The sequence below is a fragment of the Podarcis cretensis genome (assembly GCF_951804945.1).
Source record: "Podarcis cretensis genome assembly, chromosome: 4".
In the NCBI taxonomy this organism is placed as follows: domain Eukaryota; kingdom Metazoa; phylum Chordata; class Lepidosauria; order Squamata; family Lacertidae; genus Podarcis; species Podarcis cretensis.
Genome location: NC_137173.1, coordinates 6,407,235 through 6,434,901, shown reverse-complemented (window position 1 = coordinate 6,434,901; position 27,667 = coordinate 6,407,235). Strand labels below are relative to the sequence as shown.

Genomic DNA, 27,667 nt, shown 5'->3' with positions numbered 1-27,667 from the left:
CCTAAACAGCCTCGGCCCAGTAGACCTGGAGGAGCATCTCCACCCCCATCGTCCAGCCCAGAATCTGAGGTCTAGCTCCGAGGGCCTTCTGGCGGTTCCCTCCCTGCGAGAAGTGAGGTTACAGAGGTAACCAACATGGTGCCCTCCAGATCAGGTATCTCCAAACTCAGCCCTCCAGCTGTTTTGGGACTACAACTCCCATCATCCCTAGCTAACAGGACCAGTGGTCAGGGATGTCAGAAGTGGTTACAGGAAACCAGGCAGAGGGCCTTCTCAGTATTGGCGCCCGCCCTGTGGAATGCCCTCCTATCAGATGTCAAGGAAATAAACTACGTTTAGAAGACATCTGAAGGCAGCCCTGTATAGGGAAGCTTTTTAACTTTGGATGTTCTATCACATTTTTTTCTGTTGGGAGCCACCCAGAGTGGCTGGGGAAACCCAGCCAGATGGGCAAGGTAATAATAATAATAATAATAATAATAATAATAATAATAATAATAATTGCTACTAATATTATTTTATTATTATTATAATTCATGCTTTCGAACTGCTAGGTTGGCAGGAGCTGGGACAGAGCAACGGGAGCTCACTCCATCGCGGGGATTCGAACTGCCGACCTTCTGACTGGCAAGCCCAAGAGGCTCAGTGGTTTAGACCACAGTGCCATCCCCCATCCAATCACAGGTTCTGGGGCACCTATGCCCCCCTGGTGCCCCTCCAGATGTTTTGGACCACAACTCCCATCAGCCCCAGCCTGCATGTTGCTGATGGGCGAGCAAGATGAGCCCAGCTGTCATGTGACTGCTTCCTCCATCCAAAGGAAGGGTCAACAGCAGGCTCAGCAGCTCAAAAGCCCCTTCTGAAATCCCTGGCTGCCCTGCGATAGGTGAGGAATTCCAGCTGGCTTTTAAATTATATGTGTATTTGTACTTCTGAACATGATAGAGACAGTTCTTGGACAACTTCATCCTTAAGTATTCGGTTGCATGGAAAAACCTTCAAAGCTCAATGAAAATGCTTCAGCCAGGCGGTAGTATCACAAGTTCAGACACAAAAACATCTCTTCAGCAAGATTTTTTTTATTTATTAAAAAAAAGATGTTTAGCAGAAGACCGCATCTTTATTTAACATTTTGCTTTTTCGCCCCAACATAAACATCTAAGCACAGAAAGGAGGAAGGGGAAAGTGTTATTTTATTGGGAAAGAGTTAAAAAAAAAAGATTGGCAAAAAATGGAGTAAGGCTTTCCAGCAGAGGCCTCCTATTTCATATTAAAAAACAACCAACGCTTAACCCAAGGATGTGAAGCCTTACTCAGCTGTTGGCCTGAACTCCTTAGAGTAGTCTCACTCAACATTGTGCCCTCCATGTTTTGGGCTGTAACTCTCTCACCAGAACACCCCTGCTGGTTGTGACTGGTGAGAGTTAATAGACTAATTCACCAGGAGGGTACCAGGTTGGGGAAGGAATGGTCGGAGGCGAGGATGCTGCCAAACCCACCTTCCCATGTGTAGGGAAAACCTGGGATGAGAAGGCCAAGCAGGAAGGTCAGTCTGCAGGCCTGGGCTAAGGCTTGAATGCACTCCCTTATAAAATCAGCAACTACAAGAACACCATGTTGAACGGGAAACCCCCAAGGACGCCAGTCAGAGGAGCAGGCCAGTTCATGCATCTGCAACAGCCGTGAACGGATTCTGATCCTTCAAATAACGGATTTCAGAAACCAGGCTGTAGTTTCAGTAGGGGCTTGGGGAGGTTGAGAAACCTCCACTGCTAAGCCTCAAAATAAAAATATAATTTCTGTAATACAGGGTTTGAATAATGAACCCCTTTTGTTTCTCCTTTGGCCTGGGCGCCATCTATAATAGGCAAATGACTTTTTTTTTTTTTTAATGTCACCAGCAGCTCTACCTGCTACTCTATTTTGGTTGTGGTTTAGTGAGTGGCTGTGGAAGACCGCCCACTCCACCGCTAGACCTAAACTACACCAGAATGGAATTCTTGCCCTCTCTCAATGTTTCACTGAACGGATCTGTCCAAACTGCAGCATTGTGAGAAGAATAGCCAGTCTCCTCCCTGCTCCTTTCCTTTCATTCTAACTTTTTAAAAAAGAGTTGGATCTTCCGAAACGGGGTTGCTCGTCATTTGGTTCCTCATTAATAAGTGGTTTCTCCATTAAAGTGGGGGGGGGGCACACACCCTGCTTGGCAGTTGAACAAGGAAGCCAACCAGTCAAGAGACCCCCAATCCACCTTGTTTATGCTAAAACTGACACAAATGGTTGGGCTCCCATTCTGAATGACAGGAGGAAGACGAGGAGGGCAAAAGATCATTTGGGCAAAAGCCCCATACAAACAGATGGAGCGAAGAGGGCAGTCCGGGCTGGTTCTGAATTGTTTCTCATTTCCAGTGTATATCATAACAGAGGCAGCCTGCGCCAAGACTCACGGCCAGAATACTCTTTTCGACATTTCTAAAGCTGCCATTGCTTCTCCCGCCTTTCACAGCGTTTGGTTGAGACAAGGAAAAAGACCCACCAACGTTCTTAAGCTATCACTGCCCTTCCGCATAGCTACAAGAGCAGGCAACTGTGTGAAGGCCCTGCGAGATTTCCCTTCCAAATAGCTGCCTGGCCTCAGAGAAACCTTGAAGACTCCACCAAGCTCTCTGAAGGCACCACTGTGAAGAAGAAAGGGTTGGGGGTGGGACAGCGATAGCTGGTGGGGACACTGAGTCGCATCACATTTCGTTGACCTGAGCCAGTGGGAGAAGCCAGCCCACCTGCGGGGCTTGCCGCAGGATGGGGTGGCTGAAAGAAACAACTGGCCTTTACATATAGAGATATATATTGAACAGGCCGGCACAAAGCAAATTAATTTGATTCTCGAACAGCGGCTCTGTTGTCTGTAGTGGCTGCTTTCTAAGCAGCTTTGGCACCGAAAGGTTCCCGCGCGTGGCGAGTCTCGTTTCCGGGTTCTGGAGAAAGCCCACTTACACGGTAAGTATTTGTGCCTCAAAAAGGGTGGCGGCTTGCTCTGACGCAGCTTCTGCAAACCAGGCGGTGGCTGGAGCTCATTTCTTCTGGAAGAAGCCCATGATGGACGCCTGCTTGTTGGCTTTGGTGCCTCTCTTTGCGCCTCTCTTCTCCTCCTTGGGCTCCTTCTTGGCAGCCCCGGCAGGTGGCTTGCGAGCCGTGGAGGGCTTGGAGCGGAAGTCGCCTTCGCTGTCTGTGCAGGACTCGCTCTCGTAAGCCTTTTCGGTCACTGGAAACAAAAGGGCGGCGTGAACCGGTTGCACCACTGGAAAGTCCCTGATTCTTGCAGCCTCTGGGTTACCCAACAGTCTCTTAAAACTGCCCCAGATCACCCCCCCCCATTCTGAAGGCCACCACTGGAGGCAAGCAAGACACGGACTCCTGATTGCTGCCCAACTCAACTCCCATCTTTCCTTCACCGTTCTTCTCCTGCAGAAGTATATTCCTGGGCCTGCTGGCCTTTCCTCGCCCTTAGACTGAATCCACATACAGTGGTACCTTGGGATGCGAACGGGATCCGTTCCGGAGCCCCGTTCACATCCAGAAGGAAACATAACTAGTGATGGCACATCTGCGCATGCGAAAAGCGCTGCGCGTCTGCGCATGCGCGAGCGGCGAAACCAGGAAGTAACGCACTCTGTTATTTCCGGGTTGCCGCGGAGCGCAACTCGAAAATTCTCAACCTGAAGCGTATTCAACCCAAGGTATGACTGTAGTATGAAAACCCTGATGCAAGCCATAATGGCTTGGCTCCCAACACGAACCCAAAGTTAAACATGGGAGGAGTGGGAAATCTCTCTGGATTGGACACCTAGAAATCCTCTACATACCTACGACCCAAATGCCCCTAATCCCAACCCCTGACAGATGTACATATACAAATACAAACATTCTGGAAGTTCGGCAAAGGCAACATTCAGATCTCTGACTTGAATGTATGGCTAGGCCGCTTCTCCCATCCAAACAATTCTCACCACGATTCCGTTCCGTTCTTTCTTTGCTACACCAGACCTTCTGCCAAGAACACACCAGAGGTGCGGGTAGCAATGAACCGGGCCGGATCTGGACTGCAAATCCGTAATGTCAGCATTCCACAGAGGACTATTTATTCCAAGTGGTGAAGGGAAGCTTCCCACTCTTGACATGTTTAGAAAAGACTGAAGTTAAAGAGTAAAACCCACACTTTCTTTGGAAGGGGAGGGGGGGTCCATCTTTGTTATTGCAAGCTCTGTATGCATCCTTTCGGAGGGGGGGGGGAAGGTTGGCTGAGGATAGACAGAAAAGAAAGAGTCTGTTTCTTCAGAGGCGCCTGAAGTGGAGGCCAGAGCTCTTGGCCAAACTTGGAAAGTCAGATCCTTAATCCATTTCTAACTTGAGAAAACCCAGGCTAGAGACTTGCATGACGAATGTGCACCAAGGGTTTCTCCTCAACACACGGACAGACTTCCCCACTTTCCTCCAGGCTCCCTAGGCCCCAACTTGCAACGGGTGTTGAGAAAGGGGTCCTACACAAAATGACAGCGCGTCCTGAGGTTGGCAGGGTAACATAGGATGCTATGCAAATTGCACCACACCCATTAATACAGAGCCCAAAGGGATTTGTCCTCCCATATCCAACAGCAGCTCACTGTTTTTGCTACTGTTAACGTTACTTAATCGATCAGTTAAAACGAACACGGTTCATTAGTTAACCCCAGGACAGCTCCACCTCACCTATGCAGCCTTCCTCATCCACAAACGTTTTGGACTTCAGCACTCGCTTCCGCTTTCGTTTTTTCTCTCCTGCTGATGCCTGAAAAAGAGGATAGTGCAGACTGTGAAGATGGTGTGCAGTGAACGTTGCGACAAACAGCATCTACTTCTTTGCTTCTTTCTAGTGGTTGCCTGGGACCAGGGGAGGGGCTCAATGTGCTACCAATGGAAGAGGCCGTTTCCTCCGGTCGGAAAGCAGGTTCCAAAGGTGAAACTGTGTCACATTCGGCAAATGTCACTGGATCGATCATGGGTTACTAGCAACAAGCAGCTTTCAAGTTACCTTTCAAAGCGAGTTTATAAAAGGGTGGGGAGTTTTATTCCACAGCACAGTTGCCATCAGCCCTAGGGCGGTTCATTAAAAACTTTTTTGAAAATGCCTGCTCCAAAGGTCTTATCTTACTACACCAGGGATTATATAGCTATACCTGAAATTTCATGCATATCAGTTAATATCTTGACCCTCCTACACTGAAAATCATTGGGTGTTCAGTACAGCGGTTTATAAAAAACCCTCCTCCACGAAAATAGCTGTTTTCTTGGCCGTTTTTCTGTTGTGAAGGCTGAAATTTCAATTTAATGGAGCAGGGTCAAAATATTAACTGATATGCCTGAAATTTCAGGTGTAGCTATATAATCCCTAGTGTAGTAAGGTAAGACCTTTGGAGCAGGCATTTTTTTTTAAAAAAAAAAAGTTTTTTATGAACTGCCCTAATCAGCAAGCAGTGATGCCTCTCCAAAGGAAACAGCCAACTATTCCACGACCAGCCCATGGCTTACCCTTGAAATGTCCTTCCTTATAAGCCAAAACTGACCCCAGGAGGGAGAAGGAAATGGCTATTCCAACCCACCATCCCTGGGTTCAAGCACATATACTTTCTTACATAGAGTAAGGGCAGAGTGATGGCTAGGCTTTGATAAATTCACCCGCCAGGGTAATTAGGGCAATGGGCCCACATTGTCATGGTGAGAATGAGGCTTTCCATTTTCACTACAGTTAGCAATGACCAGCTGAAATTCAAAAGGTGTGAAGAAAGAAGATTCTGAACATTAAAAACGTAAGAACCACCTTCAAGCTGGATTAGGCCAAAGGCTCACCTGAAAACAGCCCTGTATAGGGAAGATTTCAGTGTTTTTCTGTTTGATGTTTTGATTTGTTGGAAGCCGCCCAGAGTGACTGGAGCAACCCAGTCCGATGGGCAGCATATAATAAATTATTATTATTATTATCCTCCTCATCATTATTCTCACAATGGCTGCCCAGAGGCCTCTGGGAAACCCACGAGCAGGACCTCACTGCGATAGCATTCTCCCCACTTGTAATTCCCTCTGCCTCCAAAAGCGGAGAGGTGTATTTTACAAGTTGGATCTATGCATATTTACTCAGAAATAAGCACCACTAATAAGAAAAAAGAAAAAAAGAAATTTCAGTTCAGCTTTTAAAATCAAAGTGCATAACTGGGGTGATTTGGAAGTTGGGTGGTGTTTTATAACAACCAGAATACATCCAATTTCTTCATTCACCCCACTTTGAAGAGAGAAGTTTGCTGAATTGATTCTGAAGTGAAACCTTTTGGGCTTCTGGAGATGTTAACCGACTCCAACAAAAACGCAAATAGGTTTTGTCTCTTTGCCAAATTTTAGGTTTTCAGCCAAGCGTTAAGAGCAAAGTGGCATCTGCTTGTGATCGCATGACTGGGTCGGATCATTTGTAACGGAGGCTGTGGCCACGAAGAATTCACTTCTCACTAAGCCCATCAGTCACAAAGAAGGCGCTGAAAGCAATTACAGCTGAACTGAGAATCACTCATCTTGCACTACATTCCCAATTCTGCTACTTTGGGCCAGTGATATGAGAAGCAACAGCTTGAGATACATTTATATAAATATTTTTAAGCAAGATTAAGAAGCAAATGAAGCTTCTACTGAGACCTTAGAAATGTAGTTTAGACCAAGGCAAGACTTCCTCCTTAATTCCTTCTGCCTCCAACCCCACAAGAAGGGATATGGTTGGCACTGTGGGTTAAACCAGAGAGCCTAGGACTTGCCGATCAGAAGGTCGGTGGTTTGAATCCCCACGACGGGGTGAGCTCCCATTGCTTGGTCCCTGCTCCTGCCAACCTAGCAGTTCAAAAGCATGTCAAAGTGCAAGTAGATAAATAGATACCGCTCCGGCAGGAAGGTAAACGGCGTTTCCGTGCGCTGCTCTGGTTCTCTAGAAGTGGCTTAGTCCTGCTGGCCACATGATCCGGAACTGTATGCTGGCTCCCTTGGCCAATAAAGCGAGATGAGCGCCGCAACCCGAGAGTCGGCCGCGACTGGACCTAATGGTCAGGGGTCCCTTTACCTCACAAAAACTCTCCCTACTCCATAAAATTACGTAAGCCAAGCAAGCGAAGGACGATTGTATAAAAAACAACCCCATGTTCAGAATGTGGGGTTTCCCACTGTCTGAAACATGCCTGCAAATCCAGTCTTTACCTCCATGGGCAGAGGATCAGGCTCTGGGTTCGCGTCTGGCTCAGGAGAAAGGTCTTTCACTTCAGGAGTTACAGGCGATTCCGGGACATCTGCAGGGGAAAAGAGGAGTTAAGTTGCAGTTTTGGAACCATGGCCCAACGAGAGATTGCAGCATTATTGTGTCATTCAATTCATTTATTTTCCTACCTTTGCATTTTGCCTTGCTTCCATCACAGAACCCAAGGAATGGTAGCAGCCTCGTGCGCCTCCACATGGCACGCTGGATATTTATTACTGCCTGTCTAGTTCAAGCCAGGGCAAACATGCCTCATTTCTAAATCAGCCACTGAAATATGTACAGTGGTGCCTCGCAAGACGAAATTAATCCGTTCCGTGAGGCTCTTCGTATAGCGGTTTTTTCGTCTTGCGAAGCAAGCCCATTGACAGCTTAGCAGATTAGTGCTATTAGCGGTTTAGCGGCTTTTAGCGGATCAGCTGATAAGCGGCTTAGGGCTTAGGAAAAGGGGGGGGAGGGGAAAAAACCTGCAGGAACTCGCAAGACATTACCGTCTTGCGAAGCAAGCCCATAGGGAAATTCGTTTTGCGAAGCGCCTCCAAAATGTAAAACCCTTTCGTCTAGCGTGTTTTCCGTCTTGCGAGGCATTCGTCTTGCGGGGCACCACTGTATTTGAGACCTGATCTTCAAAAGGACCCTGATGCCAACTTGGAAAATGAAACAGTGAGGCACCTTTCAAAAGCAAAAGTGTACACACTCCATTTTGGTCAGCCAATATAGGCTCTTTTTTAAAAATATATATATATTTGTACCCCGCCCATCTGGCTGGGTTTCCCCAGCCACTCTGGGCGGCTTCCAACAAAGACAAAAAATACACTAAAATGTCACACATTAAAAACCTCCCTGAACAGGGCTGCCTTAAGATGTCTTCTGAATGTCAGGTAGTTGTTTATCGCTTTGACATCTGGTGGGAGGGCGTTCCACAGGGCGGGCGCCACCACCGAGAAGGCCCTCTGCCTGGTTCCCTGTAGCTTTGCTTCTCTCAGTGAGGGAACCGCCAGAAGGCCCTCGGCGCCGGACCTCAGGTATACTGGGCTGAGGCCGTTTAGGGCTCTTAAATGTGATTGATTCTTTGGGCGAGAGGGTACAGCAAAGTGTGGTAGAATGGACTCAAAAGCAACTATTCTAACAACCCCCTCAGAAAAACTCATGTTATAGCCCAACACATTTAAGATGTTCTCTGCAACAAGCACAAATAAAAACATATCCTTCAGTACTGAAAGCTCTGATTTGAGATTTTGCAGGAGCTGCGTTATATGAGCTGGATCGTAAGAAGACAAATTCGTAAAGGCACCCAGAAATACTCTGCTTTCCCTTGTGATATACCCACTACATCTCAGGCCTGCTTTGCCATTAGATAAGTTCTTGGCAGCTTGACTATCTAACCAGCCCTTGCACCAGACCATCCTCAGTTTATTGGAATGCAAAACCTATCAAAAGTATGTTCCTCTTAAACCATATCCATGAATGCAGTTTAACATACGAAACTGGAAGCATTGACACTAGCTTTGGGAAAATGCATCTCTAATGGCTGGTAAAGGTAAAGGTAAAGGGACCTCTGACCATTAGGTCCAGTTGTGGCCGACTCTGGGGTTGCGGCGCTCATCTCGCTTTACTGGCAGAGGGAGCCGGCTTACAGCTTCCGGGTCATGTGGCCAGCATGACTAAGCCGCTTCTGGAGAACCAGAACAGCACACGGAAATGCCGTTTACCTTCCTGCCAGAGCAGTACTTTGCACTTTGACGTGCTCTCTAACTGCTAGGTTGGCAGGAGCAGGGACTGAGCAATGGGAGCTCAGCCAGTCATGGGGAATCGAACCGCCAAACTTCTGATCAGCAAGTCCTAGGCTCTGTGGTTTAACCCACAGCGCCACCAGCATCCCTTCTAATGGCTAGAGGTGGCTTAAAAAAAACCCTGATACAATCAAGCAGTCTAAAAACCACATCAATTCCACAAGACGCTTTCAAAAATGTTTTGGTCCTCAGATCCTTTCCTGACTAAACCCTGGGCATTTTGCGTTGATTACTCTGTGCTATTTGGGTCAGCTATGGCAGCAAGTTACAACCTGTTGTGGTTCTGCGAAAGAGAATGGCGAAAGCCCCTGATGATCACAAGGCAGATTTCATTTTAATGCTTCCCTGATCTGACAGGAATGCGGAAACTGCGTTAGCAGTGGCACCTCTATCATTCAACCCCCCGCTGCGTCACCCTGACTAGCTGAAAGGTTGCAAGGAAGCCCTGCTGAGTTCAAGGAGAACAACTGCCATGGGGAGCCTCTCTCAGGGTAAGCAAGCAGAGAAGGGACTTGCCCTGCTAACCTGCTTGCTTAATAGAAAGAACGGAAATGTTGGACAGAACAACAGCCAAGCTTCCCTTTCAATCCACATTTGGCTGGCGGCAGCTCTGTGATCATACCATAGTTGCGACTTGTGTTTTTTTGGACGTGAAACCAGCCCAGCTTATTAGGTCAATACCAGGAATGCTGCGTCTGGGCCAGGCATCAGGCCAAGCGACCTTTCGCAGGTTAAGCAGGGCTGAGATCTACTGGTGGACGGCTTCCAACCACGGAAGAATGAATTGATTTCTTCTGTCAGGGGAGGAGTGGAAACACGAGCAGTGAGGTAGATGGCAGCGCATGGGGCATTGCACAAAAATACACACCTCAATATGCGCAGTCAGATGAAGCGGTGGCAGCAGCCAAGGTGTGCTGTCATCGTACTGATGAGGACTGATGCAGTAACCAAGAGGTTCCTTTTGGGGCTTAAATCCCAAATTCTCGCGGTTATCCGATTGTGAGAATAAATGCAGTTGGGGTCGAGGTGAAAAATCCGGTTCACCCCTCCAGAAAGACCCTTCGTAACTTGCAAGATGCTACTGAAAAGTCCAGCCTGTCCACCAGGTGCTCATATCCCTGAACTGGAAAAGGTGACAAGGTACCATTTGTACCTTGATGTTGGTATACAAATACTAAACGGCAGCAGCAAAGGTTACGATGACAATCTCCACCATGCGGCCTTTAAGGCAGAGGAACAGCTTTAACTGTGTATTCCCAGCCTTCCTGGGACAAACCAACACAGTATCTGGTTTTGTTTTCTTCTGTGATGCTGCTAATTACACTTTAACTTTGGCCTCCCAAATTTCTTCTGCTGCCTGGCTTGCTGGATGCCTGTTGTGTTCAGAGCGCAGGTTCAGAGTGAGGTTACAGGGAACCAGGCAGAGGGCCTTCTCGGTAGTGGCTCCTGCCCTGTGGAACACCCTCCCAGCAGATGTCAAGGCAATAAACAACTATTTTACTTTCAAAAGACAACTGAAGGCAGCCCTGTTTAGGGAAGTTTTTAATGTCTGACGCTGTATTGTTTTTAATATTCGGTTGGAAGCCGCCCAGAGCAGCTGGGGAAACCCAGCAAGATGGGCAGGGTATAAATAATAAATTATTATTATAGTGGTGCCCCGCAAGACGAATGCCTCGCAAGACGAAAAACTCGCTAGACGAAAGGGTTTTCCGTTTTTCGAGGTGCTTCGCAAGATGAATTTCCCTATGGGCTTGCTTCGCAAGACGAAAACGTCTTGCGGGTTTGCTTCCTTTTTCGTAAAACCGTTAATACCCGGGGAATCCGCGCTCCGCAAGATGAAAAAATCGCAAGACGAAGCAACTCGCGGAACGAATTAATTTCGTCTTGCGAGGCACCACTGTATTATTATTATTCCCACTACATGTGGTTCCCAACTTATGATATGGCAATTTACTACAGACAGCAGCCCTGCATCTGCCCAAATGGGAACACGGAAGTCCTTGTTACCGGTGAGCATCCTGGAGACATATCCATTGTCTTGGCAGCCTGGCTTTCAGTGCCATCACTTGGACCATTTTAGAAACAATTTTGAATCCTACAACTCTCCACAAAACAAACCCCGGCTTATTCATTGAGGCAAGGTAGCTGTGGCGAGTTACAAGAGCCTAGCTAGATGCTGCTGCTCCCAGAAGACAGAACAAAAGCTTTGGGAAGACTCGTGGCAGCAGGCTCTTGCCAAGAAACAGAACTCAGCTCCAATAGGGAGCCAACTAGTCTCACTCTGCAAGAAATGTCTTTTAAAAAATCTTACCTTTCTTTTAAAAAAAATCACCCAGAAAGCTGCTGGTCCAGAGGGCTGCAGAGATGCATTTGAAAGAGAGACTGCTGATACCTGCAGAGGGTGTCAGTATTTGGGGTGGGAGCTACTGTGCTGTGCTTGTCTTCCTGCCTCCCCTTACTTGTTTTTAAATTACATCCTGCCTTTCATTTGGGATACTGTCTTCCATACACAGTTCCTATTGCCCTTCGCTTACCTATTATCAAGGTTATGCTAAAAAGAAAAAGATCCAAGTTTCTTGCAAAAGAAATATCAAGGATTCCATAGAGAAAGTGAATTATGGGTATTTGTTTATCTCGCATAACAAAGGATTGTCTCCAACATTAGCCATACTCAAGAGCAGATCCACTTATATTTGTGGTTACGACTTAAATCCATTCCTTTCAATAGCTCTGCTCAAGAGCAGAACTTAGTTGGTTACAACAGACTTCTCATTGCCACCACCTCTGTTGCCACTGTATCAGAGAGAGGGCCCAGGCTTTGGTTAACAAAGCAGATTTAATTTCTGTTAATTTCTGCAGAAATTAAGCCTGCTTTGTTAATCACATACCGCATATTTTTAATTTCTGCTGCATCTCCTTTTCATGAGCTGTGTTTTATTGGAAGCTCTTTGTTAAGCCCCCCCCCCCCCCCCGGGCTCATTTGAAACCAATATGATGGGGAAGAATTCTGCAACTCAGAAATAAATAAAACACCTGCAAAGAGCTGATCTCTTTTCAGCATGGAAGTCTGCATTTCACTAGTGGTAAGACGAAGGGTCGTATGCCTGGGCAGAAAGAATAACCATTTATAGAAAGAGAAGCCTCGTCGGACGAGACTTTGCACTTATTCAGGGCAGGTGCTTAGCACTGCTGTACCCACTTCCAAGAAGACCAGGATCTACTAGAGATACTGGCTTCAATGTAACTGCAATCTCATCAAACCTCCACCCACCATCTTCCATTTACCCTCGTCATCGCTGCTCTCGGGTTGAGGCTGTTTGATCCGACGCCTCTTTCTCTTCAGGCTCTCAACCTCTTTCTCCTCCTCATCTGACATCTCCAGCCTCTTTGTTCTGCAAACAAATAAGGCTCGTCACTTCAAATGTATTTGGGGGTGTGGAACAGGCGGAAAGGGAACAACTTCTCCAAACGCAAAACGTGCAACTGCTAATCTGGAGCAAAGAACAATAGCAGCATGCTTTTCCTCTTCTACCACCTATAATTAAAAGACGGCTGCATGCACTGAACTCTAGAGGAAGAAGCGAGCTGAAAAGATGCTCCCAGGGTCATGTATGTTCTGCAATCAAAAACGAACAGAACAAACCAAGATAGTGATTCTATCCAGAGGAAACTGGTTTCCTAGCAATTGGAAAAGGTAACGGTAAAGGACTCCTGACAGTTAAGTCCAGTCGTGGACAACTCTGGGGTTGCGGCGCTCATCTCACTTTACAGGACAAGGTAGCAGATGTTTGCCCGCAGACAGTTTTTCTGGGTCATGTGGCCAGCATGACTAAGCCGCTTCTGGCATAACGGAAGACTGAAACCAGAGCAGTGCATGGAAACACCGTTTTACCTTCCCGCTGGAGTGGTACCTATTTATCTACTTGCACTTTTTGGCATGCTTCCGAACTGCTAGGTTGGCAGGAGCTGGGACAGAGCAATGGGAGCTCACCCCGTCATGGGGATACGAACCGCCGACCTTCCAATCAGCAAGCCCAAGAGGCTCAGTGGTTTAGACCTCAGTGCCACCGCGGTAACTACCAGCCAGCACCCTCTGACTTGAGGCCAACAAAACAATATGTTATTAAAAACAGCATCGACCAGCAGCCCACCCAAGATCCCCCAAAACGAATCAACTTGTTCTAAACCCTTGAACAGGGCAGGACGTAAAAGTCAATGACATCTCAGATGCAAAATGCCACGTTAACAAAGTGACTGCAGAGCTGTGAAAGCTAATATCCCCCAGACCTGGGATCTCATCCTGCCTCAGGGGGTCTAAACAAGTTTGTCCCCAAAGCACAGTTTTTACAAGAAATCATGTCTCAAATGGTCAATCAATACTCTTTTAATGGAGTCGCTATGAGGTAGTGTCTCAGATGTCTGGAGTGGCTTTGAAATACATTTTAGCATGATCATATTTTTACTAGTGGAAAAAAAAATTAATTAAATGGCTTCTTTCAAGCATTGATGGGAAGGTGCCAGCGAGCTAGCGCTGGTGGCAGAGACAACTCTGGGCAGTGCGGCTTCTGCTCTTCTGCCAAAGGGGCATCCATTTCTCCAGGCTTCTGGGGCTAAAAACAAGGCAGCTAGTTAGAATCAGCTGACTGGCTAAAAGTCAAGCGAGGAGGGGGCCTCCACAACAGGAAACTGCCCACACCAGGCTGCAGACAAATGCTTGAGCTAAAATTAAAAGTAAGCACAGAAGGATACCAGTCCAGAATTCTGCTATTACCGTATTTTTTGCACCATAACACTCACTTTTTTCCTCCTAGAAAGTAAGGGGAAATGTCTGTGCGTGTTATGGAGGGAATGCCTACGGATGGCGGGGGATCTGCTGCAGTCGTGAGCAGAGGATCCATGGTTCCCCTTCCTTCCCTCCTCCGTGGCTCGCTTTGAAACAGCAAAGCGGGAGAAGAGCCGCTGAGTGGGGAGGAGAGAGGGACAGAGAGCCTGCTTGCTTTAAAGGAGCAAAGTGGGAGAGGAGAGGAGCCGCTTACACGAGTGTAAGCAGCTCCTGTCCGGTTGGCTCCTTTAAAGCAAGCAGGCTCTCTGTCCCTCTCTTCTCCCCACTCAGCTGGCTAAATAGCAGCAAAGTTTTTCAGCTAGCCGGGGAGGAGGGAGAGAAGCAGAGCCTGCTTGCTTCTCCTCTTATACGCCTCTTCTGCATTATTAACAGCATCCTTCTCCACCCACCCCACGTGTGTTCCTTGGCCCTTGAGTGTTTTTCCTTCCCTCCCCACTTAAAACGTGGTTAGAAAGCATGGATCCACATGGATCCTCAGGATTTTTGCATTGGGCTACCTCAAACTCACCGTCAGATCACATGTCTGTGGCCACAGCATGAACCACAAAAATCATACATCCACTGTTTCATTTAGAATATTTTTTCTTGTTTTCCTCCTCTAAAAACTATGTGCGTGTTATGGTCGGGTGCGTGTTATAGAGCGAAAAATACGGTATATGATTCTGGTGAAGCAGCTATTCCTGTCATCCTGTGATAGATTTCTATTAGGCACCAAGCTAAAATATACAAATGCAATACAGTGGTGCCCCGCAAGACGAACGCCTCGCAAGACGGAAAACCCACTAGACGAAAGGGTTTTCCGTTTTGGAGGTGCTTCACAAAACGAATTTCCCTATGGGCTTGCTTCACAAGACGAAAATGTCTTGCGAGTTCCTGCGGGGTTTTCCCCCTTTTTTCCCCCTTTTCCTAAACCCTAAGCCGCTTATCAGCTGATCCGCTGATAAGCCGCTTATCAGCTGATCCGCTAAAAGCCGCTAAACCGCTAATAGCGCTAATCCGCTAAGCTGTCAATGGGCTTGCTTCGCAAGACGAAAAAACCGCTATACGAAGAGCCTCACGGAACGGATTAATTTCGTCTTGCGAGGCACCACTGTATGGGGTGTGTGCATGCATGCATGCGTTTTTCTTGTCTTGCTCTGTCTTTCAACAACCCGTTCCTTTCTGCACCCCCCCTACAACGCTCCCCACCTGCACCTCAGTCCTTCCAGGCACTCTATACACATACAAATCTAGCGCTGAAGAGAAGTATCTGAGCTCCAGAAACTCAGAGAAGCCTGCAATATTGGTAAAATTTATTCTGGACACAAATTTAGGTTTAGCAGTTGCAGAATATCTAGCAGCTTTTGCTCTGCTGCTCTCAAAATCAGAATCAGAGAAGTGATGACAATTGCAGCTAGTTTAAAGCTGAAGCACTGGACTGTTTGTTATTTGTGTAATACTCAAGTATTACACCGGAACACTGCATTGTGTGTGCACATTTTGAGTGGTTTTTAAAAAGAAAAATTAGGATGGAAAACAGCAACGAGCCCCAGCTTTAATACTGATGTCATTTGCAATCCTGCCTCCAGTTTCTGAGCATTTAGAAGTGCAATCAGTCTGGAAGAAAGTCAATGGAGTTCAAGACTTCTTATGCAATTCAGTGCTTGACTCGGCCTTTTAAAAATCTGTGTGCCTGCTTCCTCCCCTTCCAGGCACTCCTTTACAGTACAATGAACTCCTGCAAATGAATGAGCCAAGCTGGCCATTTATACCCCCAAAGCCTTAGACAACCACAAACTTAATTGGGAAGAGCTACCTTTTTTTGTCCTTCTGCTGTCCTCTTGCAGGGTCAGCTTTCTTGCTGGGTTTCTCACGTTCTGGTGCACCCGGAAGCGATTTGGGTTCCACTGGGGACTTGGCTGCAGCTTTCTCTTCCTTTCGCTGTTCGGGTTCAGGGCTTGCTTTACCTGCATTTGTCACAAGGGAAAGCAGGAAGGCTGCAGTTTACCAGTTTAATAATAAATAATAATAATAATAATAATAATAATAATAATAATAATAATAATAATAGTAATATCTTTATTGTCATTGCCCCCTCTCAGGGACAACAAAATTTACTTGGCTGCTCCATCCACCCAGGTAGGGCACTCCACACAAAATCAGAACAACTATAAAAACACCAAGTTTGCTCCCTATGGTAGGATCTGGCTACAACAAGGGGCTCCACTCTCACAAAAGGTGGGGAAGAGATAGAAGTATGTTGCAAAACTACAAAAGAAAATCTGGACGGAGGCTACTGGAGCAGTGTAATAAATCACACACAATACAGCAGTCCTAAGCGTACTCAGGCCTGGTCTGCATGTACAGAAGGATTTATTTATTTTTAAGTAGAATTATTTGTCGCTTTTCCCCCCCAACAAAATAATTCAAAGTGATTTACAACAACAAATCAGTAACACACACATTGAAACCAGCATAAAACTGAAACAAGAGAAAAATATGAAACTCATTCATATTTTTTAAAGGTTAAAAATACCTACCCACAGATAACTAAAAGCCACAGGCCTGGGGAAATTAAATCTTTTTGCCTGGTGCCTAAAGATAAGTAATGAAGGCACCAAGTGAGCCTCTGGGTAGAGCACAAGTGAGAAGCCAACACTGGAAAGGCCTCTTCTCGTGTTGCCACCCTCCAGACCTTCAGTGGAGGAGCCAAAAAATGGCAGCACCTGTGCCATGGAAATCCCTGCCTACTGACATTATGCTGGCATCCTCATCAAGCCTGCTGAAAACGTTTTGTTTCAGCAAGCCTTTGTTACCTATATTTCCCCTCCGAACTCCTTAAGATTTGCAAATGAAGAGACATGCTTAGGAACAAATTGCTAGTTTATCCTTTATCTAGCTATAATAAGCCCTTCGGAGCCAAGGATTTGAATGTAAATGCTGTAAGCTGTATTTAGCCCTTGACAATGGGGCAGGCAACACAAGCAGGAGCTCGACAATCCTTACCCAGAGCAGCTTTTCCAAAGAAGTTGTTGAGCAGATTTCCTTTAGCAGGTGCCTTGCTACTTGCTGTGGAGGCCTGGAAGGAATGAACATATTCAAAGCGAACTGTATTGGTTCTCCCTTTCATGCCTTTGTGTCCAAAGCTGCACTTTACGGTGCAGCCCTGAGATGAAGTTTGGGGGGGGGGGGGGAGTGTAAAAAGGTAAAGGTAAAGGGACCCCTGACCGTTAAGTCCAGTCATGGCTGACTCGGGGGTTGCGGCGCTCATCTCGCTTAATTGGCCGAGGGAGCCGGCGTACAGCTTCCAGGTCATGTGGCCAGCATGACTAAGCCACTTCTGGTGAACCAGAGCAGTGCACGGAAATGCCGTTTACCTTCCCGCCAGAGCGGTACCTATTTATCTACTTGCACTTTGATGTGCTTTCAAACTTCTAGGTTGGCAGGAGCCAGGACCGACCGAGCAACAGGAGCTCACCCCGTCGCGGGGATTCAAACCGTCAACCTTCTGATCGGCAAGTCCTAGGCTCTGTGGTTTAACCCACAGCGCCACCCGCGTCCGGGGGGGGGGGGGAGGGTAGCTAATGACAAAGGGTGCCAAAGCCTGGAAACTTACACTTGGCAACTCTTTAGCTTCCACTTTGGTCTCTTTTGGGGTCTCCTGGGACTTGGTAGAAGACTTGGCCGCAAACATTCCCATAATGCCCTTGGCCTGCTGGGAGGTCTGCTTTGAAGAAGCGCTTGGGGCATGGCTGTTGACCACAGGAGTAGCAGCTTTATCCATGCCATAAGGTGGCTGGTGATCCACCTGGGCCGGGGTTTCGACGCGAGACATTTCAGCGGCTGTCCTAGCAACTGCAGCAGCACAGTGAATAGCACTAAACCTGGGTAGCAGGAGGGGGAAAACTTCAGTTAGCACGACTTGGAAGTTTTATCATTTGACGTCCATGCCAAAAACTCTCAAAGAGCCTTGGGATAAAGGTGTTTCCTGAGAAAACAATTCCTGTTTCATTTCTCATGCATTCCTTAAACATGTGCGACAACGTTATGTCATACTGACCAATAAGATGGGAGTAGACCAAGAAAGGTTTCTGTTCCTTTTTATACAAATGTCTTTTAAACTTGTCCTCAGAGTCACTTGCCCAAGCACAGCGGTGTGGACAGGAAGCAAGGGAATCTCTTTTCACTGAAGAGAACTGGCCAGAAGAACAAAATTATTTTCATGCCAACTTGGGGGAAAGGCAGGATATAAATATATGAAATACTCCCTGCCTATTGAGATCAAGTAGTGCCTTCACTGTACTCTTTTGGCACCTGCTAAAAACATTCCTGTTTAGACAAGTTTACTCAGCTGCTTAGAAAGTTGAGGTGATTTTAACCTGTTTTAGTATTTTAGCTTTTGCATGCCTTAAAGTAGGGTTGTAAATTTTTCTTGATTTTACTGTTCATCTTTTGTAAACATCTTTGAGATTTTTTTACAATTAAGATACGTTCAGTTTTTATGAATTAAATAAATAATAATCTCTCAGTCAATCCAAGTGAAGCAATACTGTATTGGCCTGAATATAAGCCGCACCTTTAAAATTCAAGGGGGGGAAAAGAAAAAAAGACAATACCCAAATATAAGCCACTCCCTTAAAATTCTGCAGGCACTCATACCTGTTCCATTTTACTGTATGTCTGTTTCAGCAGCGATATTGTAAAAAAGTCAATTTTTGCAAGGTCACAAATTTAAGCTGCACTTTTAACTTTTCATGGTTGGAATTAGGAAAAAAAGTGTGGCTTATGTTCGGGCCAATACGGTAAATGAGAACATAGCAATTAAACTTGAACGGACTGTCAGAAAGGAAAAGTTTGGAACACTTTGCATGTTGCCGACTCTGAATTGAAACAGTAAGCAAAAGAAAAACCAGCACTGTGAGGGGGGAGAAACAGCTCAAAACTTTTCCTAGCAGAGTGGGGGGAAACCACTACCGCAGGGGCACAAGAAGGAACCCTCTGGGATGGGTTTTGGAGATCGCTTACAGCCTGAGCACAATCTACAATGATGGCAAGATAAAGGTGGGCTTATCTGGATGACCAGCAGATCAGTTACCAAGACAGAACTCACTTGCTGCAGTTCTGCAGGTTTGCTTTGATGACATCGTAGTCCGTGTTATAGAGCGGACTGCTGTCCTTGAGCATGGCTTTTTGGATGCTGTAGACGTGCACGCTGGCAATGGTGGACAGCTTCGACTTCATTGCTGAAAAGGAAGACAGGTGTGTGAAATGGAAAGGACCTTAGAAAAAGCAACCATTTTGCAGCGGCATGGTTCGCAACTCAACAAGCGACCTGGGAGTGCACCGGGCTGCTGGGAGGCCATACTTGTATGCTCAGATGAAGCTTGTGCAAACTGGTGCCTCCATATACAATGGCAATACAGTGGTGCCTCGCAAGACGAAAAGAATCCGTTCCGCGAGTCTCTTCGTCTTGTGGTTTTTTCGTCTTGCGAAGCAAGCCCATTAGCGGCTTAGCGCTATTAGCGGCTTAGCGGATCAGCTGATAAGCGGCTTAGCGGATCAGCTGATAAGAGGCTTAGCTGCTTAGAAAAAGGGGGGGGGGAACCCTGCAGGAACTCGCAAGACATTTTCGTCTTGCGAAGCAAGCCCATAGGAAATTTGTTTTGCGAAGCACCTCCAAAACGGAAAACCCTTTCGTCTAGCGGATTTTCCGTCTTGCGAGGCATTCGTCTTGCGGGGCATCACTGTATGTGTATGATCATGGCACAAAACGGGGGGGAAATATTGGGAGGGGATAACTCTTAAAATCGAGAATGGACACCCAACAAACGAACCAATCCCAGGACACCTTAGAAGACTCTCAGGAGAAGCCTGCATTGCTCCTTGCCAGTTTCACTCAGTACCTAAAGCGGCTATTCTGAAACTATCATGCTCTTGGCAGCTGAACGTTTGGCTGTCAAGAGACTCACAATGTAAGACTGTCTACCATACAGCTGAATTATGGCTACAAAAGCATTTGTAGTCAAAATGTCTAGCCCACATGCCTCTCCCCTGGGAAGGAGAAACATTAGCCCTGCGATAACAATCTGAGGGCTTGCAGCCCAAGCGCTTCTGCCAAGGCTGTATCAGATCACACGAAGCAGAGTTTGGTCGAACCAGAAGTTTGGAGGAATGTCTGCCTCACCTCTACAGTAGCTGGCTGTAATCTCAGATGCTTTCGCTTCTGCATCACACTCCCCCCACCCCACCCCATGCGGACAACTGGCTGAGGCTGCACAATTTTTGCAGGACAGACTTGCAGCCAGAAGCACATTGATTCTGGCCAGAATTGTTGCCTGGGATGGGATCTTTATCTTTGGTGTCGCGCTGGATCTCAGAGGCTGTCTAAGTGCTTCTGGAGCAGAGTGCAAGACTGGGAAAAGATCACCTTTTCCAAGCTCAGGACGAGGGCTGGGACTAGTATGCATTGCACCACGCTTCTGAAGCTCTAACTGCCTGTGTTTGGAGATGGGGCAGGATTCTCCCCGCAATCACGCTGTGCTTCAGAAGTGCTTCATGTGCCTGCAAAGGACAGCACAGCCCAATGTGGACAAGCCTGGCTCTCCACCCAGGCCTGGGTGTAGTGCTTGTCACAGTCCTCAAAGCAGGGAGGGATAGTGTCCTGGCCGCAACTGAAAAATCACATGTGCTCAAACCAGGAAGAGGAGACTTCCAAGGAGAGTGCTTCAGGACAACTCATTCAGGGAACACCTGATCATCTGTCTCCTCCGTGTTTGACCTCAGGGACTGCAGCAACTGGAGCACCAAATTGACAATTGTTGGGAAGTTGTTTGAGAGTCTAGTCCTTGAATACTGTTTGTGTGGCTTGAGGGGGGGAAGGGGAGCCCGTCAAGAGGAAAAGGCAAGAGGGGACAGGAAGCATGACAACTCCCCCTGAGAAAGGTCAGACAACACAGAGGTTTAACTGGATGAAAGGAGCGAGTAGAACAGGGTAGGGGAAAGTTGACATGTAGGCAATGTCCCCTTAGGAATGAAAAAGGACTGAGCATTCAGAAATTAGAGTTTAAACCAGGTACAGTGGTGCCTCGCAAGACGAAATTAATCCGTTCCGCGAGTCGCTTCGTCTAGCAGTTTTTTCGTCTTGCGAAGCAAGCCCATTGACGGCTTAGCGGATTAGCGCTATTAGCGGCTTTTAGCGGCTTAGTGGATCAGCTGATAAGCGGCTTAACAGCTTAGAAAAAGGGGGGGAAAGGAAAAAAAACCCGCAGGAACTCGCAAGACATTTTTGTCTTGCGAAGCAAGCCCATAGGGAAATTCGTTTTGCGAAGCGCCTCCAAAACGGAAAACCCTTTCGTCTAGCGGGTTTTCCGTCTTGCGAGGCGTTCGTCTTGCGGGGCACCACTGTATGTGGATTGTTAACATTCAGTCTAGGTTCTATTCTGCATTAAAGGGGTTTGTGCTCTTTTAAGTTATTTCCCTCAAGTCTTTGAGATACAGTAGTTTATGGTTCACGGGACGCGGGTGGCGCTGTGGGTTAAACCACAGAGCCTAGGACTTGCCGATCAGAAGGTCGGTTGTTCGAATCCCCGCAACAGGGTGAGCTCCTGTTGCTTGGTCCCTGCTCCTGCCAACCTAGCAGTTTGAAAGCACGTCAAAGTGCCAGTAGATAAATAGGTACCACTCCAGCGGGAAGGTAAACAGCGATTCCGTGCGCTGCTCTGGTTATGCTGGCCACATGACCCAGAAACTGTATGCTGAAATCTTAGTCATGTATGCAGAAATCTTAGTCATGCTGGCCACATGACCCAGAAACTGTACGCCGGCTCCCTTGGCCAATAAAGCGAGATGAGCGCTGCAACCCCAGAATCGGCCACAACTGGACCTAGTGGTCAGGGGTCCCTTTACCTTTTACCTTTAGTTAATGGTTAAGTATATAAGGCAAGACATGCCGAGCCTCTCCAGAGGTAACCTTCATCGACCTCTTTATTATAATTGATTTCCAACAGGTACAAGCTCCCTTAACCCTCTCACGTTTCAGCCAACCAATCTCCGCGCCAAGAGCAATCAGAGGGTCAGTGGGGGAAGGTGGCTATTTGCATTATTTCCCAGCCCACTCCCTCACCTGCATGCAAACTGCCTTAGACAGAGTAGGAACACTGGTCCCCCTGGCTCAGTATTTTCTATACTGGCTGGCAGAGACTCTCCAGGTTTCCAGACAGCGATCTAAAAACCAGCCCTATCTGGAGGTGCCTGGGGACTTCTGGATAAAAAGCAGCTGGCCTACAAGTAGGGTACAGTTCTTCCCCCAGGTACAAAGTGCCTAAATACAAAGCTACAAAGTATGCTGCTGCAGACACCTTTCCAAAGGTATGTGAAGGTGAAGTCCTATGTAGCTTTGTCTATTTTCTCTTCCTCACTCTCACACCATAGTTGCATTAAGTATTCCAAACCAATGTTAAATGCTGTGTTTTCCGTTCCTCACTCTAGAGGCATTACTACGACACAGAGGTGAGTTGGCAACAAATGTGGGAACATCCTTAGAAAATAGCATGGAAGCAAGGTGTTCCAGACAAACCAGCAATACTACCCAAACTCATAAATTTGCAAACGGAAAAAAGTGATGTTAGGATTATTTACAAATAAGCTTCTTTGGAAGCACTGCTCTCAATGGACCTACCTTCCAGCTTTTCTTCTTTCACTACTGCAACCTTGTGGCACTGTAAAGAAATGGCAACTTATTAAAGAAGCAAAATATAAAATCATATAATTGGAAGGGGGCACAAGGGCTATCCAGTCCAACCCCCTGTAGTGCAGGAATATTTCGCCCAGCGTGGGGTTCAAACTCATGACCCTGAGATCTTTGTTCTAGCTAGTAAAGCAATATTCTGATCCTTACCATATTTAACCTGCAACAAAATCTTTTAGATCTCAGTAAAACTCACTTTTAAGAAAGCAACTTAGGACTGCAGCCTCAGTCTTGTCCCCCAACTTCTAGCTTAAGTATTTCAAAAGGACTTGTGTGAATTTCTCTTGTTGTGTGAATAATAAGATACCTGATATTAGGTGCCATAAGCTCTGGTTTCCCTTGCCCACCACTGTAGTACTAGGCAGTGATCCTATTTCGGGGGGGGGGGGGGGGCTGCCCTCTCATATAGCATGCCAGACCAAATATCCAAAAAGCTTTCAGCAAACACATTGACAGTATATACATATAATTATTATTATTATTACTACTACTACTACTATTATTATTAACTATCCACCATTCACCCTATGCTCCCAGGGTGGGTTACAACATACTGCAAAATGTATTGTACAAAACAATTAAAATTATCAGTTATAAATCATCACAGACAACAGTATCAGCTCAACACCTCCCACAACCTTGAAAAGCCTATACTGTATTTCAAACACCCAATGTTCAGGAATGTCCCTTTCGCAGCACAGTAGTGCCCTCTGCTGGACCAAGCTCATTACTACAAGAAAGTTGCCATTTCATTTACAGGTATTTCTTCTTCAGTTAACAACTCATGAGGAGGGCAGCCGAGTAAGCATGCCCCCGCCCCCAGTGCCCATTTTCATCACCTTCTGCTCATTCATTGTCCAGGATTCCAAAATGTGTGGAAAGCCTTCGGATACAAGACTCACTGTTGGAAGGTATTGAAAACAGACACAGAGGGCACCCTCTTGCCTGCTGCCCTCTCACAAATAATAAATCATCTGATTGAATGAAGTTTGAAGAGGACTACTATGCCAAAAGGAACCAAGAGGAGATTGAGAGGAGAGAGGATAGCAGTCTTCAAATATCTAAGGGCTGTCACATGGAAGATGGAGCAAGCTTGTTTTCTGCTGCTCCAGAGGAGAAGACCAACGGTTTCAAGCGACAAGGAAGAAGATTTCGACTAAACATCAGGAAGAACTTTCTGACAATAAGATCAGATTCCCACAAGAGATGACGGACTCTCCTTCTTTGGAGGTTTTAAAGCAGAGGTTGAATGGGCATCTGTCATAGATGCTTTAGCTGAGATTCCTGCATTGGAAGGGGTTGGACTAGATGACCCCTGGAGCCCCTTCCAACTCTACAAGTCTATGATTCTATTATCACCATGGACCTCAGATGCTGTAGAGTAAGAGCAGCCAATGGGGTGCCCTCCCATGTTGTGGACTGCAACTCTCATCAGCCCCTGCCAGCACAGCCATTGGTGAGGGATGATGGGAGTTGTAGTCATAGAATCATAGAATCATAGAGTTGGAAGAGACCACAAGGGCCATCGAGTCCAACCCCCTGCCAAGCAGGAAACACCATCAGAGCACTCCTGACATATGGTTGTCAAGCCTCTGCTTAAAGACCTCCAAAGAAGGAGACTCCACCACACTCCTTGGCAGCAAATTCCACTGTCAAACAGCTCTTACTGTCAGGAAGTTCTTCCTAATGTTTAGGTGGAATCTTCTTTCTTGTAGTTTGGAAAGCAGCAGCATCTGGAGCAGACAACCCCAAACCCGGCCCTCCAGCTGTTTTGGGACTACAATTCCCATCATTCCTAACCACTGGTCCTGTTAGGTAGGGATGATGGGAGTTGTAGTCCCAAAACAGCTGGAGGGCCGAGTGTGGAGGTGCCTGATGTGGAGGGCACTGTGTTGGTTACCCCTCCTGTAGAGAAATGACAGTGTTTGTACTTTTTCTGCAAGGAACGCTGCTCTAGAATGGGAAAGTAGCACACTCAACACACTGGGCGAAGTTGGTTGGAAGTGCAAATATTTTTAGTCACTTTGGTTTTAACCCAAACACTTAATGCTTCAGTAAGACACAATTTCAGTAACTGTTACTGACTACAGAAGCAATGTGCGCTTTCTTTAGCCCGTTGTCCTAACAATGGAGTGTGCCTCCGGGGGTGAGGTCAAACAGCTGCATTAGCAGCACTGAGGTGACCTCCTCGGGGCGCAAGCCTGGGCTGTGTGTACGGAGGTCCTAGGCCATACACACACCCTCATTGATGGGGTCCAAAGAAAAACAGAGCAATATGTTTGGCACCAGCTTGGCTGCAGAAGTCTCTGGAAGGAAGTGACTCCACTACAGATTTGTTTAGGGTTTGTTCCTTGGCTTTTTCTTCTCCCAAAGATATCCCAGAAGGCAGTGGATGTTTAGGATCAGAGGCTTCCTTCTCCTGGTTGGGCTACCTTCCCAGGTTGATAAGCCCCATCTGCTCTGTTTCCCTTTATATATACTTTATTTATTTGTTTTATTAACATATAAAACACATACATATACACTTACACAATACACGTACACAACACACTACCTAATTTTCATAACATAAAACATACCTACATTACCCTATATAATACCTACCTATACTATACCAGAGCCTGTCACGAATGGACCTAATGGTCAGGAGTCCCTTTACCTTTATACTATACATATCAACATACCTACACACCTACCCCACATGAACACCCACTAAGTGACTAGACTTCCAGCCATTCTTGTTACTATTTTTCCAACTAGCTTAAATGGATTTCATTATTTCTTTAATCTCTTCTTTTATCTTAACTTTACTCTCCTTTCGCTCTAATCATTTTCTGGATTCACTCAGTATCTTTCAGAAATTCTACTTTTTCCACATAAATTCTGATGGATTCCTTAAAGATAGCCCACTCCTTATTCACTTTTTGTACCATATCTCCTCTTATCCTCCTTGTTACTTCGGCAATATGGAAGTATTCCATCATTTTAGATAACCAGTCTGTTTTAGTTGGGACACTGCTGCTTTTCAAATTTTTGGCAATCAATAACCTTGCCGTCGTAGTTGCATACATAAATATTGGTCTGACTGTTCTTTTTATTTCCTCTGACATGATACCTAGGAGAAAGGATTCTGGTTTCTTTTCCAAATGAAAATCCAAACAGAAAGCTCTGTTTCCCTTTGTAACCCACTGAACTCCACTGCATTTGTACTTGTAATGGAAGAAGCTGTGCACTCACTGTGTGTCCATTCTGAACGAGGTTTCCGGCCACTAAATAGGTGACATGCAACTGGGCTCCCGAATTCTCCTTCCGCTTTCGTTCCACATAGTCATACAACATCCTGTGCAAATGAGGGCAAGGGACAGAGACACTAAAATGAAGATTAATCCCTTACGTTCCTTGATAAAGTTATTATTAGTGAATGCAGACCACACACCTTGGAGGTGGCCTGGTGGGTCAGGAGTCCAACAAATAATTATTCTACTCAATCTTTTTTTAAAAAATCCCACGGAGAATTATTTAGCCTTAAGAGGAGAACTGAAGCCACAGTTGAGAAGACTTGCTCCTCTTTTTATCAATATATCAATACTTACTGCTTAGCTTGGTTGACGTGAACACCTAGTGTATAGCTCAGCCATTTGTATGTTACCTGCAATGGAGAACAATCCAATCTCAACATGCAGCAAGTGCCAACAGCCCCCCCCCCCAAAAAAAAAACTGCCAACCATCATTACTGCAATCGCCCATAGAGAGCCAAGGTCGTAATTTCTGTGCCAATTTCTTTTAACCCACTGCCATTAAGTTAAAGGTAGGATATACTGTATTTTTCGCTCTATAAGACGCATATTTCCCCTCCTAAAAAGTAAGGGGAAATGTGTGTGCATCTTATGGAGCGAATGCAGGCTGCGCAGCTATCCCAGAAGCTAGAACAGCGAGAGGGATTGCTGCGCAACGATCCCTCTCACTGTTCTAGCTTCTGGCTTAGCCGTGCGAAGCCTCTTCAGGAGTGCGGGGAGCCTTCACGAAAGAAGTATGGCAGACGAAATTAATGGACTATGCAGAATTGGACAAAATGACAGGAAGGATTCGAAACCTGCGGGACCAGAGATTTACAGGAGATTGGAAGAAGTATATCCACTATTTGAAGTGCAACTGTCATCAACAAATTACGCTAGTAGGACTACAATAGGTTTTGTAAGGAGAAATATACGAAGTGTTACAAAGCAGAAAAAGATAGAGATATTGGTCATGAGTTTGAAATGTACAGTGGTACCTCAGGTTAAGAATTTAATTCATTCCGGAGGTCCATTCTTAATCTGAAACTGTTCTTAACCTGAAGCACCACTTTAGTTAATGGGGCCTCCTGCTGCTGTCGCACCGCCGGAGCACAATTTCTGTTCTCATCCTGAAGCAAAGTTCTTAACCTGAAGCACTATTTCTGGAGTCTGTAACCTGAAGCGTATGTAACCCGAGATACCACTGTAATATGGAAGATAAGAAACGCATACTGAGAGATTAGATTGGAAAATTTTCAGACAGGATTGATGAAGACAAAAATTGGAATAAGATGTAAAAGTATGTTTAATTAATGTTGAAAATGGTATGTTAAAAAAAAATTAATAAAAATATATATGTAAAAATAAAAATATTCTGTGAGTTCGGGGGGGCCCCCGCTCCGCCCAATCCCCCTCCCCTCCCCCCAACAGCCCCCCTCCTCCCGCCCCTCCCCCTCTGAGGCACCTGCGAGCCCCGCCCCCCCCGCTTCCGCACCCCTCCCCCCACTCACCACTCTGTTCTGGTCCGTGACGAACTCGTCGATGTTCTCCAGGTACAGCTCGTCCTCCATGGCCGGCCGGGTCGGCAGCGCCAACTTAGGCCCGCCTCGCCCACTTCCCCCTCACAGGCGCCGAGCGAGGACGAAGGAAACCGCCACTGCCGCCGCCATGGCAACCTGAGGCCTCCCTCGAAAGAGCGCGCTACGGCGG

At 46.5% G+C, this 27,667-nt stretch overlaps 1 protein-coding gene and 1 long non-coding RNA gene across 2 annotated transcripts; one reads left to right on the top strand and one right to left on the bottom strand.

The window, feature by feature from the left end:
• On the top strand, positions 1-10,596 carry LOC307215154. Its single transcript, XR_013838327.1, has 2 exons — positions 1-117; positions 10,539-10,596. It is a non-coding gene; the product is annotated as an uncharacterized lncRNA (long non-coding RNA).
• Positions 1,060-27,667, bottom strand: POLD3 (DNA polymerase delta 3, accessory subunit). The gene is made up of 12 exons (XM_079973926.1): positions 27,469-27,667; positions 26,276-26,331; positions 25,920-26,022; positions 22,614-22,653; positions 19,047-19,179; positions 17,553-17,820; positions 16,943-17,015; positions 15,753-15,903; positions 12,400-12,506; positions 7,267-7,355; positions 4,747-4,825; positions 1,060-3,262 (listed from the first exon to the last, which is right to left on the bottom strand). The coding sequence occupies exons 1-12, from the start codon at positions 27,526-27,528 to the stop codon at positions 3,072-3,074; spliced, it is 1,350 nt and encodes a 449-aa protein (XP_079830052.1). The 5' UTR covers positions 27,529-27,667; the 3' UTR covers positions 1,060-3,071.